The sequence below is a fragment of the Pteropus alecto genome, unplaced genomic scaffold (genome assembly GCF_000325575.1).
Source record: "Pteropus alecto unplaced genomic scaffold, ASM32557v1 scaffold79, whole genome shotgun sequence".
In the NCBI taxonomy this organism is placed as follows: domain Eukaryota; kingdom Metazoa; phylum Chordata; class Mammalia; order Chiroptera; family Pteropodidae; genus Pteropus; species Pteropus alecto.
Genome location: NW_006494612.1, coordinates 5,952,249 through 5,966,699, shown reverse-complemented (window position 1 = coordinate 5,966,699; position 14,451 = coordinate 5,952,249). Strand labels below are relative to the sequence as shown.

The 14,451-nt window shown below is 38.8% G+C and overlaps 1 protein-coding gene across 1 annotated transcript in view; it reads left to right on the top strand.

Moving 5' to 3' along the window:
- SLC22A16 (solute carrier family 22 member 16) overlaps positions 1-14,451 on the top strand; it is a 32,751-nt gene that overhangs the window by 5,474 nt on the left and 12,826 nt on the right. Inside the window, 3 exon segments of the mRNA XM_015600054.1 lie at positions 5,115-5,594; positions 8,973-9,090; positions 13,142-13,670. Of these exon segments, the coding sequence (XP_015455540.1) occupies positions 5,115-5,594; positions 8,973-9,090; positions 13,142-13,670 (1,127 nt within the window).

Below are 14,451 nucleotides of genomic sequence, written 5' to 3'. Positions count from 1 at the left end.
TATATGGCACTGAAAACTAAATTTATAAATTAACTTTAGGAGAATTGCTATTCTTATGTCTAATACTCGTTACTTTTAGGGAAGTAAAGTTTTTTTTTAACTTCAAGAGCAGATGATAATACCCATTAGTCTAATATAGCAAGGTAGAGACACTTAGGTGCTTGATTAAAAAAAAAGGATTAGCGAACGTGAACTATTTTCTTTAGTAAGGTTAGCTTTCCATTTTATTTACACGAGAAATTTGCTATGCAAAGATGTTTTGACCAGTAAATTTCAGGTAGCCCACAAACTCTGAAGTGTGTTGAAATGATTAAATGAGATAATGAATGTGAAAGTGCTTAAACTTTAGGTGTTAGTGGAATATGCACAGTGACCAAGACAATGCCTAATAAGGTGTTATGTACAGCACAGCAACAGGTATAACCTGGGTGGGAATAGGGCCTCTGCTGTGTTAAGAACAGTGCCCATCTAGAATCTGCCTGATAGGGCTGAACCACTTGGATAGAATTCTCTAACAGAGCCCTTCCAGCTAGTGATTATTCTTGAAGGCTGGGAAATGCTTCCTGAAAAAAATGCTAGGGAAGGAAAAAATACCTCCTGAATGCAGGAGGCTGTTACCTGGGGGCAAGTGATCCAATGTCCATGCCAAGTGCTCACAGGTAGCATAGCCTATGTAGGCCAAGGGCAGAGCCTGACCCTGAGGCTCTACAGTGACATCCAGCAGCCAGCGCATGGGGGCTTGTGACCTGCAGGGGTGAGGGTTCGAGCACCACTCAATCTTAGCCTTTTGGAGTGGTTCGAGCCACAGGAACTCAGGGTTGTCTTCTCACACCACCGTTCGTTCCTGCCCAGCCTCTCTCATGGAATAGACTGAGGCTGATTTCTAATCATTTTTCTTCTGACAAGGGCACCTTTTCTGAAAAAACAGAGCTGGCTCCCATTAGCCCCAAGGATGTAAGCTTTGGGGCTCCACACTCTTCTCTTGGCTGCTCATCGCAAAGAGACCATGAGAACAGAAATTTGTGTGTTTGTTCTCCTTCCCCTTCACTGCTAGAAAAAAGAAACTTAATTCCTGCCTGTCTTTTGCTTTGTGTGTGTGAGTGTTTTTTTTTCTCCGAACTGCCCAATGGGGCCAGTGCCAGATTCAGAGTTCAACTTTGAAATTGTGGCTGGCATCACCAGCCTGTTGCGTTCTGATAGCCACAACACTTTAAGTTGATCCATTTTACTTTTTATCTACATGAGGTCCTATGAGACGTGAGGAACGGTGGCCATGTACCAGCTTGGCAGTCATCCCTGAGGACTTGGAGAGATTGCCAACTTGATATTTCACAGCTTTGCTTCTGTGACTTTGCCTAGCATTGTCACTTGTGATAGTCGTCAAAATGGAGTGTGTTCACCTTATGGTGGGCAAAGACGATCCTTTGGAGTGCCATAAAAAATCCATTTTACATATGAAAGTATGTCTATGCGTAAATATATATGTGAATTTATATTTCAACATATAAATTCAGTTTTATATGAATGTCTATGTATATGTGCTCCTTTTATATGTTTGTGTGCACGCGTGCATGCACACACACACACACACACACACACACACACACACACACACACACATTCATTTTACCAATGGGAAACCCAGTCAAAATGTTTTTGGATACACTAGCCTCTTGAACACCTCTCCTTACCAGAGGTAGTGGGTGAGTATGCGTTAACTTCAGAACTGTTCATTTTCAGCCCAAGGTATAGTTTTCCATGACATTCTTTACACATTGTACTACACACCATGCTGGGTGCTATAGGAGACACTAAAGTGACTGAACTACAGTTGAATGAACTCCCTTATGGAGTTCAACCTTTTATGGGACTTTTTTGTCTGTTGGATAGAGAAACAGAAAACATTCACCCCGTGTCCTTTAAAAAATCAACATAAATAACAAGATGGTAGTTCAGTTGCATATTGTGGTCAGAGAAGAGAGAAAATGAATGAAAGTGAAGAAGAGGGAAGCATATAGCAAAGGTGGACCTGGGAGAGCAGGCGGTGAAGTGTAGAGTAGGCATTTAGGGTAGAGGGAAAATGGGAGGAGTGCAGAGAAGAGAAGGAACAGACTAGACCAGCTGTTCTCAGAATGGGATCCACAGATCTCTGGGGTCTACGAGGCCAAAACTATTTTCATAGTAAGACTAACACGTTAGTTGCCTTCTTTACTCTCATTCTCTCATGGAAGTACAATAAAGTTTTCCAGAGACTGTATGACGTGTAGTAACAGTCATCAGTTTGAAGGCAGATGCAAATATAAGAAACTAGCTGTCTTCTATTCATCCAAGTTTTTTTTTCTCATTCACAGGTTTATTAAGAAAGATTTGTCTGAAGATCAACAACATACTCATGAACTTCTAGCTTAGTACATTTATTTATTTTAAAAGGGAGATTAGTTTATTTGGCATGATATGTTTATCAAACACAAGAAATCTATTAGTGTTTATAATTTCTAAGATGTTAAAACAACATTCATCTATCTTAAATTTTTGCTATGAATAAATCATACGCTTATTCAACTGTAGTTATTATCTGTTTGAAAAATGAGCCAGCATTTGTCTATTGAACATCTTATGGAACCAATCCATATAAATTCCTGAAATATTAGTGACGATGTATTAATCCAAGTTTTCAATGTAAAACTGTGCCACTCTTCTCACTAATTTTGTTTTATTTTGTTTTGAAAACTATAGCTGTATGTTGTTATGTTTAAATGGATTAATAAATATTTTTAATTTTCTCCATTTTTATTTCTAACTTAAATAACTCTCATAAAGAAAAGCCCCTTGAGATCCTCAAAATATTTAAGAATGTAAAGCTCCCGAGACCAAAAAGTTTGAGAACTGCTATGCTCAGGGATGGTCAGAAGCACCTTCCAGTGAGAGGGAGCATCAGGACCATGTGCGGCGGGCAGGCCTGGAAATAGGAGGAGAGATGAGGATCACATGTGTTGATGTGATTTTACTTCAGTGTGATCTGATGGGACCTGTTTTCTACTCCTGTGATAATGGTTTTATAGTTGATGTTCACGGTCTGAACCGATTCTGTTTTAAATCTAAATCATGAAATTACCTGCCCACAGGGTCTGTTCTTTCAATCTCAGAGGTGTGAAATTTGTGGGGGCAGTCCAGATTTTATACATTCTACCCTGTGGTCCTGTTAGCACAGTCGTCCTTGTGAGACAATTTTTATTTTAGAAACTACGTCACTGTTGGTCTGAGTCTGTAAATTTGGAGACCTTTAATTGATCATTAAAATTTTGAATACACTTTTAAGTTTTGAAAAATTTTAGATTTACAGAAAAGCTGCGAAGATAGTATAGAGTCCCTGTATACCTCTCACCCAGTTTCCCTTGTTAACGTCTTACGTTGCCGTGGCGTACTTGTCAAAACCAAGAAACTGACATTAGTACAATACCATTAACCAAACTCTAGTTTTTATATAGATTTCACTAGTTTTTCCATGAATGTTCTTTTCTTGTTCTAGGATCCAGTCCAGGGTACACACTACATTTAGTTGTCATGTTACCCCAGTCTCCTGATCTGTGGCTGTTTCTCAGTCTTTCCTTGTTTTTTTTTTTTTTTATGACCTTGACAGCCTTAGGCATACTGGTCAGGCAACCTGTGGGATGCCCCTCAATCTAAGATTATCTGTTGTTTTCTCATGATTAGACTGGGGTTACGGTGTTTGGAACGAAGGCCACAGAGGTGAAGTGCCTGTTCATCCATCACTTCATATGAGGGGTACACGATATCTGATATAGTGGGCATGTTAACCTTCAACATTTAGTTAAGATAGTGTTTGCCAGTTAACTACTTTTTCCCCTTTTCCTACTGTATTCTTGGAAAATGAGTCACTAAGTCTAACATGGCCTTGAGGAGTAAAGAGTGGGACTTAAGCTCCATCTCCTATAGAGTGGGAATATCTATATATGTTAGTTGGAATTCTACTGTAAGAAAGATTTGTCTTTTTTCTCCTTTATATTTATTTGTTCAATCATTTATATCAGTATAGATTGTCAGGATTCTCAAGAGAAACAGAAGCAATAGGATACATAAACATATACGTATATATTTTTATAGATATAAGTGTATATATTGTACACAGATATAGATAAGAGGAGATTTATTATAGGAATTGGTTAATATGATTATGGAGGTGAATTTATATCTGCAAGCTGGGGACACAGAAAAGCCAGAAGTGTAATTTGGTCTGAGTCCAAAAACCTGAGAATCAAAGGGCTGGTGGTGTAAGTCCCAGTCTGAGTCTGAAAATTCAAGAACCTGGGACACCAATGTCCGAGGGCGGGAAAAGATGATGTCACAGACCAAGCAGAGAGAGTGAATTTATCCTTTCTTGGCCTTTTTATTCTATTTAGGTCTGCAACAGATTGGATGATGCCCACCCCTATTGACGAGGGCCATTTTCTTTACTCAGTCTACTGGTTCAAATGCTAATCTCCTCCAGAGACACCCTCACAGACATACCCAGAAATAATGTTTTACCACTTATATGGGCATCCTTGGCCCAGTCAAGCTGACACATAAATTAACCATCACAGTATGGATTCACGTATTTATTTTATACTTTGGGGCATACTAGGTTTTTTATTTTGTTGTTCAAATTGTTTTAATTTTGGTCACCTGGAGCTCTTTCTGTATTCCCTTGACCTGCCCCCATCTTTTTGTATTTCGAGCACTTCCTTTCTGATATTACAAGATGCTCTAGGCTTATTTTGTATTCTCCCTCTCCTGGTCTTAGAATCAACCATTTTTTCCTGGCTCCTTTTAATGGAGAACAGTATTTAGAAATCAAGCTCTGGGCAGTGGGTGTGCTTGTTACTCTTGGGTCATTGCTTCTCGGCCATCTCAACAGATAGAGCCATGTTTTATAAGTATATAAAACGTATATGTATATATTAACCTGTGTATACAAACATATCTGTAATTGTTTCTGTGTTGTCTATCCATACATATATTAAGCTAAACACAATAGAGACCCTTCATATTTGCTTAGATTCTTTTTTAGCATGGAGGCCAGATATAAGGACTTGCTTTTCTTCTCTTTTCAGATTCCAGGTGTTTCTCTATTTTACGTGTGCCATCCAGAACACTGCTTGTGGTATCCACTACTTGGCTTCTGTGTTTATGACAGTGCACCCTAAGCATACCTGCAGGCCCCCAGGCAACGTGAGTCAGATTATTTTCCACAATACCTCAGTTCGGAGGTTGGACGACATCTGGACTCAGTTTTCCACAAGCCATGGAGATTACGTTGTAGTGAAGCTCCACGATGGGGATGTTTGGGAGCTCACAGGGTGTTACAGGTACCGGAGGGAAAACAACTCCAATTGGAACTTTGTTTACGATGGCCTTAAGAGTTCCTATCCTTGCTTGGATGGCTTCATCTATGACAGGAGCAAATGGGACAACACCGTGGTGACTCAGTGGGATCTAGTCTGTAATCGAGAATGGTATGGATCGCTGGTCCAGCCCACATTTATGTTTGGAGTTCTGCTGGGAGCGCTGGTTTTTGGCTATCTTTCTGACAGGTAAAATGAAATACTTTGAATTGTTTCTGTGCATGGTTCATTTTCCTATCTGGTTTTCTTAAGGGATAGGGAATTATGCTCAAACTTTAGTCATTTTCATGCCTCCTTCCTAAATACCCACCTCTTTGTTGCTCTGTTAAAGTACAGACACAAAATAACAGAGTGGTAAGAGGGTGGGTTCTGAATAGAGTCTGCCTGTGTTCAAATCCTAGTTCTTCTAATTCTCTGTGGACCCTGGGCAAATTGTCTAACCTGTGTTTTGGAGTCTTGTTTATAACCTAGAGGTGAAAATGGTAGCACCCACCTCTAAGGTTTAGTGGAAAAATTAATACAAAAAATTACCTTAGACATATAACCAGTCAACAGATACTAGTTATTACTTTGAATGTTTTTTATTCGTTAAATAGACTTGCTTTTTAAGAGGTGTAGCCTGGCGGTAGTAGGCCACAGAGGCAAATTTCTACACAAAGGCTTAAATGCTGGTATTCTCGGGCATAAATAATGAAGTAACTATGTTTCCCATTCTTAAAGAAATAGAAGACACATTTTAAAACATTGACAAAAGTCTGGAAATTGTATTTTAAAATGACATAAAATCGAAGAATAACTACCTGGAACATCTAGAAATAAAAAATGACTAACTTCCTGGGTACTTTTAACCTATTATACACAGCTAAAGAAAGAATTAGTAAAATGGATGATAGCTCAGAAAAATCATCATTATTAAAACTGAGAGAGACAAAGAGTTGGAAAATATGAGATTAAAATTCATGGAGGCAGGGGGATAAGGTCTGGAACATATTCGATATTAGAAACTATTCAGTGGAAGTTATCACATTAACAGATTAGAGGACAAAATTCATGTTACCAACTCAATAAATACAGGAAAAGCATTTGATAAATATCAAAACCCATTAATGATAAAACTAAAAATAGAAGAATGTCCTTAACCTGATAATGGGTATCTACTAAAAGATCTACCATGAACTTCTTAACTGTGAAAGGTAAAAACTTTTCCTTTGAGGTCAGGAACAGACAAGGATGTGTGAAATCCCACTTCCACTTAGTATTGTAATGGAGATTCTGGCCAGTACTGTAAAGCAGAAGAGAGACAGAAAAAGAGATGAGAGAGGAGAGGGAGGGAGAAAGACATCAGGGGAAAGGAAGGAAAAAAAAGTCATTGTCTGTAGCCATTACAATTCTGTATAAAGCCATCTCAGAAAGAGCAGTTGCAACCTGGTGGTCGTTGACAGAACTGTAGGAGTTAAGTGGATATTCCCTTCCGATAAGCCTGTCAGTGGAGGAAATGCAAGATGCAAGGTGGCTGTAGGAGTGATGGGGTCCAGGGAAGATTCTTGTCTTTGGCTGGAAGAGACTTAAAGTGAAAAGAAGGAGTCAGAAGAGAGGGGAAGGTAGAAGAGAAAGAAATAATTGGTAGAATAAGGTCTCAGAGGAGGTGGGAAGAGGCATGATCCAATACGAAGGTTGCAAAATGGAATTTGGAGAGAAACGGGTAAGTGTCTTTAGCAAGGTGGTGGGGGGAAAAGTAGGTCGAATGCAGATGCAGGTTGTGTTGCCAATTTGTCAGAGCAGGAATTTGTGGGGTTCTCTCTTTGATGGTCTCTGTTCCCTGCAGGAGATGGCCGCTCATCTGCTGAGAGTGAAGACGTTGAGGGTGATAGAGGGAGTTGATAAGGGATGAGTAAAAAAAATAGTTTTAAATGGCATTTGAGGCTTTAAAGACATTAGGGAACATTCATGTGGAGGGCCAACAATCCTACTAGTGTGTGTGGGAGCAGAGAAGGCTGAGGACATGAAGATGACAGTTTCCTAATTGCTCGTATATTCTCTGCTATACTGGGCAAACCTGTTGGTTGGAATCTCAGGACTATATTCTTTTGCCTTATAACTATCTCCTGGAGACAACTCACAGGGAGAAAATATTTGCAAGTCATATATCTAATACGGGTCTAGTATCCAGGAGACAACCCAATTTAAAAATGGGCAAAAGGATTTGGATAGATATTTTTCTAAAGAATATATACAAATGTCCAGTAAGCACATATAAACATGCTCCACATCCTTATTCCTTAGGGAAATACAAATCATAACCACAATGAGATACCCATGCATATGCACTGGGATGGCAATAATAAAAAAGACAGACAATAATGAGTGCTGTGGAGGATGTGGAGAAATTGAGACCCTCATACATTGCCGGTGGGATTGTGTGGTTTTTTTTTTCCCAAGGGGCAGCCGCCTTGAAAAACTGTCAGTTCCTCTAAAAGTTCAAACATAGAGTTATCATACGACCCAGCAATTCTATTCTTTGGTGTATACCCAAGAGATCTGAAAACATAAGTTCACACAAATCTTGCTTAGGAATGTTTATGGCAGCAGTATTCATAATAATCAAAAAGTGAAAACAATCCAAATGTCCATTAACTGATAAATCAACGAAATGTGGTATATCCATACAACGAAATGCTAGTCAGTCATAAAAAGGAAGTGCTGATACATGCTATACAGCACAGATGAACCTCGAAAACATAATGTTAAGTAAAAGAAGCCAGACACAAAAGGTCGTATTTTGTGTGACTTCATTTATATAAAATGTCCAGAATAGACTATAGATATGGAAAGTAGATAAGTGTTTGTCAAGGGCTGGAGGGAGCTCCGAGTGGGGAATGATAGCTCCTGGGTGCAGTTTCTTTTTGGAGTGATGAAAATGTCCTGGAATTAAATAGTAAGGAAAGTTTCACAACTCTGTGAATACACCAAAAGCCACTGCATTGTATACTTTAAAAAGTTGAATTTTATGGCATTTGAATTACATATCAATTTTTAAAAACCTGTTAGGAATATAATGTTTGTTATTTGTTTGTTTTTCAGACAAAGAAATACCCCTCTCAGTTATAAAAATATAAGGCAAGTAAGCACCTTATTCTAGAAACAGAATGTAGCAAGACCTCTATCTTTAGAGGGACTTAGCAAAAGCTGCGTCACCGTTGCTGGGCAGGGCCAGCCTTGCAGAGAAGATGATCCAACAGGTCAGAGAGTAGAAGTCTTGGGAGAGAAAGGACAAACTATCCCTCCTCTTACCAGAAATCTTAGGTTAGGAGGTCTTCTGGGGATCCCCCCTGAGTGATCATATGTGTATGTTAGCAGCTTAGATAGAGGCCTCTCCACGGAAAGAACGGCCTCTTGAAGAAATCCCGTGTTTACTCATGAATCACCCAAAATAAATGAATGAATCGTAACAACCAAATACATAAGCTATTAAAAATATTGGTAACACTAATCTTTTATGAACTGGATGGATGCTTAAACTGTTACAACTATACCTTGCTTCTTCCGCTGTTGATTCTTCTTTTTCAGGGTCGGGAGACGACTGGTCATGTGGTCCACAAGCATCGGCATGTATTTCTTTGGCATAGCAGTGGCGTTCACATTTGATTATTACAGCTTCATAGTCACACGCTTTCTTCTTGCTGTTGTGAGTTGTGTGGTTTTTTTTTTTTAAACCTTTTTAATTCTACTGCAGTATTTTCATGTTAAACTTTAACTCTCTTAGATTTGCTCATATAGAATCTAGGGAGAGAGAGAAAGGATTAACCTTTGTCTGCTCCCCTGCAGAAGTTTTTCTGTGGAATACTAATGCCCTCTGTTTAGAATGGAACTCATTAAAATGAAAAATTGTTGCTAACTAGGCAGAAACTTTTTGTTTGACTCTATGCTTGGCACATGATCCACATTCCACAATTACTAAGGCATTATTTTATTCCCAAGCAATTAATTTTATTGATCCTGTCAGGCCCTGTATGTATGAGCCAAACAGATGATTAAGGTGTATTGTTAAGAAAGTCATTTGTATAGTGTGCAGTAAGAATGAAACCAAGAAGGCATTAAGCTTTTCTGTTATGAGGAATAGGGATGTCTAATGGGAAGGGCATGAGTTTGAATACAGCTTTGTCATATATTGGCTTCTTAGCCATGTGACCTTGGGAAACATGTTATCCTCTGAGCCTTAGTTTATAAACTGAACTATAGAAAATAATAGCTACTTTATGGGTTGTTATCAGGATTCAATGAGATTAGAGTAAACATTTGCGGTACAGCACCAGACATGGAGTAGGTGTTTCATACAATGGTGGCTGTTATTGAAAGTAGTGAGCGAGGACATCACTTTCACATTGGGTAAGGCTCAGACAGGTTCCAAACTACCAGACAGCAGCAGGTCACTGATGATCAAGGATAATGGAGTGAAGTTTCTATCTGTGGGAAGAGCTTGTCATCTTGCTGAGCGCAGAGAAGGGCATGCATTCCCTCTCAACAGGACAGGTGATCCAAGGGTCCAGGGAAGAGCCAGGGACTACAGTCTCAGAGCAGAGGTCGCTGCACCCCTCAGAGAGCAAGGCGGTATGTTCAGTTTTGGAGTCTTTACTGATTGCTGGAAACGGGTTTCTAGGAAGCCACACAGAAGACCAAGGATTAAAAAAAAAAAAAATAGACTTGAAAGTATTGCATCTTAAAAAAAGAAAAAGTAAAACAGTATATTTATTTATTTATGAAGGAAAGGAATTTTTAATAGAAGAGATAACAGCCAGCAGTTTTGTCTCCACTGAGGACAGAGTAAGAGGAAATGGTTCTGTAACTGCAGAGTGAGATTTGATAAGAGGCCTTGGGGTGGGAATGATGGTTCAGGAGAGGCACAGGTATTGAGAGTATGGGAGTCCTCTTTTGGAAGACGTCAGAGGATAAAATACCTGTTTCAGTCTAGCAGAATACCACATATTGGTTTCCAGAGCTGAGAAAATGAGACAGCCACCAGTAGAATATATCTGTAAAATGTGGCCTTAATTTTCTGTGGCTCTTTCCTTTGATTTTCATGGGAAATGTGTTTGTGGTAGAATTCTGAGTAGGGCAGATGCAGGCGGATTCATGTACTCAGCACATTTATTGATCTCCCTACAGAGTGAAATGCCAAGTAAACCAAACTAGGCTGTTTCAGTAACCCTGTCATGTGGTGGGAAGGCAAGACATTGATGGGCTATCTTCAGAAATACATACAATGTTGTTGACAATGGTGGCATAACAGTGGTGGGGTGTCCGCCCCCTCTCCCCCCCCTCCCCCCGCGTGGTGGGGGTGTGTGTGGGGAATCTGGAGCATTAGAAGCTTTTTAGTTCCGAGGGATGGTTGAGGGATGATTGAGAGAAGAGCAGAGAGAGCAGCAAGTGAGAAAGTCCTGAGATGAGAAGGAATTGAAAGTCCAGATGTCTGGAGAATGAAGAGGAGGTAAAATACAATGATGAGCCTGAAGGAGGAGAGGGATGATTAGGCAGAGCCTTGTAGGGTGATAAAGCGTTTGCTCGATGTCCTAAAGGCAATGGAAATTCACCAAAGGAGTTCAGGTGAGGTGAGGTGGTCGTTCTGGCTGCTCTTTGGGGATGGGGTCAGGGTAGATGTGAGGAATAGAATATTATGAGTGGAAGTGACAGTTTCGAAGAGATCAAGATGTCTTTTGAGATTATTTAGTCAGTTGTACGGATTGTCTGAATCCAGGGACTGAAGTAACCGGTAAGCAGTGGGAGTGGACTCAGAAAGAATTAGCATTAAAAAAACGGTGTCGGGAACTGAAGTTACAGCTTAACTTAATGGAGAAATTCGTAGTATATGAAGGTTATCATAATTTTTCTTTGTTTGCCGAAACAGCAGCAAACATTTACCAAACAACTAGATTCTTGGATACTGGAGTCCTCATTTTCAGACTTCTGAGTCCTCATTATCTAAGTATTACTGCAAGTACAAGGTTGCGTAGGGAAATAAAAGCTGTTGTCACAAGAATATTAAACTCACCATTAAAGAAAAAAAAGCAAAACCTTACCGTTAATACAGTACTCCCTATCAAGCACCTCCCTGCTTACTGCCATGCCAGTCCTCTCTCATCGCAAGAACTTGGTTGTGGGCTAGCTTCTTTGTGACTCTGATGCAAGGCAAAATTGCAGATCTTACAAAAGATGCTTGATTATGAAGAGTCTTTGAAAGCGATGGGGGAAAACTGCCCAAATCCTACCCAAATCCCTTGACCAGTTGGGATCTGGCAGAAATAGACCAGTTAACTTTTGCAGAAATTAACATTCTCAAGGATAATGACATAATGAGGCCTTCAAAAGGGATTAATTCAAATATCAGAGGATTAAGAGAGGGTTTCAGGGAAATGAGTGGTGCTCTAGAATAATTTTGCAAAAATTAACTATGATTTGTGTTATCAAAGTCAAATGTGGAATAATTTTGATGGAAAAATTTTAATCCTTTCCCCCCTACTCCCTCCCCACAAAAAAACCTATCATTTGATTCATTATTTGTTTATTCCAAGAATGATCACATATTGCTATTATTATCTAAATTTTGTTAAATTAAAGATAGGCCTCTTTTCAAAATAAAGGGTTTTTTTTTTTTTTTGCCCATTTTTTTTATTATGGTAAAATATACACGACATAAAATTTATCGTCTTAACTATTTTTAGGTGTACAGTTCGGTGATGGTAGGTATGTTCATATTGTGCAAGCATCACTACCATTCATCTTGCAAAATTGAGACTCTGTACCCATTAAACAATAACTCACCATTCTCTCTCCCCGCAAATCCTCTAGCAACCACTGTCATAGTCTCTCTAAATTTGACTACTCTAGGTACCTCATTTAAATGCAGTCATACAGTATTTGTCTTTTTGTGATTGGCTTATTTCACTTAGCATTATGTTCTCAAAGTTCATTCATGTGGTAGCATAGGTCAGAATATCCTTCCTCCTTCCTTTCTATGGCTGAATAATAATTCCATTGTATGTGTTTACCACATTTTGCTTATCTATGCATCTGTCATTGGATGCTTGTGTTGTTTCCACATTTTAGCCACTGTGAATAATGCTGTTATGAACATGGATGTACAAATATCTCTTTGAAACTTCACTTGCTTTCTATTCTTTTGGGTATATACCTAAAATGGGATTGCTGGATCATATGGTAATTCTATTTTTAATTTTTCGAGGCATCCCTATGCTGTTTTCCTCAACAGCTGCATCATTTCACATTCCCACCAATAGTCCGCAGTTTCCAATTTTTCCACATGCTTGCCAACACTTGTTATTTTTTTTTTTTTGATAGTAGCCATTTTAAAATTTAGGATTTAATAATAAGGACCTCCTGCAGATAGATAAATGAATGTGCATTTTATCTATGTGAGAAGTAAATTCACGATATAAAGGAAGATTAAATGAAACAAAAGGCAGTATCTAAAATTTATTCATACATAACCTCTCAAGTTTTGCCACTGGGGGTAGAGAAGGTTGAGAGAAGATGAAAGGACCCGTATAAAGAAGAAGGATGGATTGGGTTAAATACCCTTTTATAAATGTGATAGGGTTTTCAGAAAACAGTTATTTGTCATTTTCGCTCTTGTCTCTGTGCAATGTGCAGAGAAATCAGACCCCTCAGTAATTACAAATGTGATCTTCAATCTGGACCACCCTTCCCTCTTTGTTTTTCAGGTTTCAAGTGGCTATCTTGTGGTGGTGTTTGTCTATGTGACAGAATTTATTGGCATGAAGGCTCGGACATGGGCATCCATCCATTTACATTCCTTTTTTGCGATTGGAACAATGGTGGTGGCTTTGACGGGCTACTTGGTCAGATCTTGGTGGACCTATCAGATAATCCTCTCCACAGCGACTCTCCCCTTTGTCTTTGGCTGTTGGATGCTACCGGAGACACCTTTTTGGCTTGTCTCAGAGGGAAGATATGAAGAAGCACAATTAGTACTTGATAAGATGGCCAGGTGGAATAGGGCAAGCCCCTGTAAGCTGTCAGAAATTTTATCACGGGATCTACACGATCCTGTTGCTTTTAAGCCTTTTGCAGTTAAGTACAACCTATTCGATCTGTTTTATGACTGGAATATTGGAGCAAGAACACTTACTGTTTGGCTGGTATGGTTCACAGCATGTTTTGGATTCTATTCCTTCTCCTTGAATTCTGTTAATTTAGGAGGCAATGAATATTTAAATCTCTTTCTCATAGGTAAGTAGTTCAATTATATTTCAGTATAATGATGAAGTGAAATTTTTACCATGTTTTTAATGTGTTTTTATTGTCTTTTTTCTACCAGGAATAATACTGCCAACTATATTATTATGGTCTCTTTTAGTATTACTAGACTATAGCACACGTATATATTTTCTTTTAAAAAAATGTGAACAGTCAGAAGAATTTAGCCCCTTCTTCCTTTTCTGCCTCTCCTCCTTGCTTGCTTCCTTTCTTCAAGCCCATCCCCATCTCAGAACCCTCTTTCAGGGTAACTTCTGTAACATTTGGTTTTGTGCCCTTTTACATCTCTTTTTGTGCGTTTCCATATATTTGTGCGGATCAAGGTTTTCTATTTTAACATAAATGAGATCATTCACTGCATATTGTTCTTTGTAAGTTTTCCTTTTAAACTGTAGTATGTCTTGGAGATATTTTGGTTGCTTTTTTTTCTTTAAATGTCCTCACGTTAGAAATTTTAGTCAGTAAAATAACTTAGATACATGTGACTATATCACTTATGTTGTCATGCTTCTTTCATTTTAGTAGTAGCAGCTTAAAACTGGCTTCAGATATTGCCGTGATGGCTTGAGGTGCAACTCCTAGGATAAACCAAATTCATATCAAATATGAGAGAAATAGTAGAAATCTGCATTTGTTCATCTAGTCTTAACTCCTGTTATTACCATGCAGGCTGTCTGTGTTTGATATTATCCTTAGAAAATCTTGCTGTAAAATTTTTATACATAGATATCATCGCCCCTTCTCATTAAAGTGC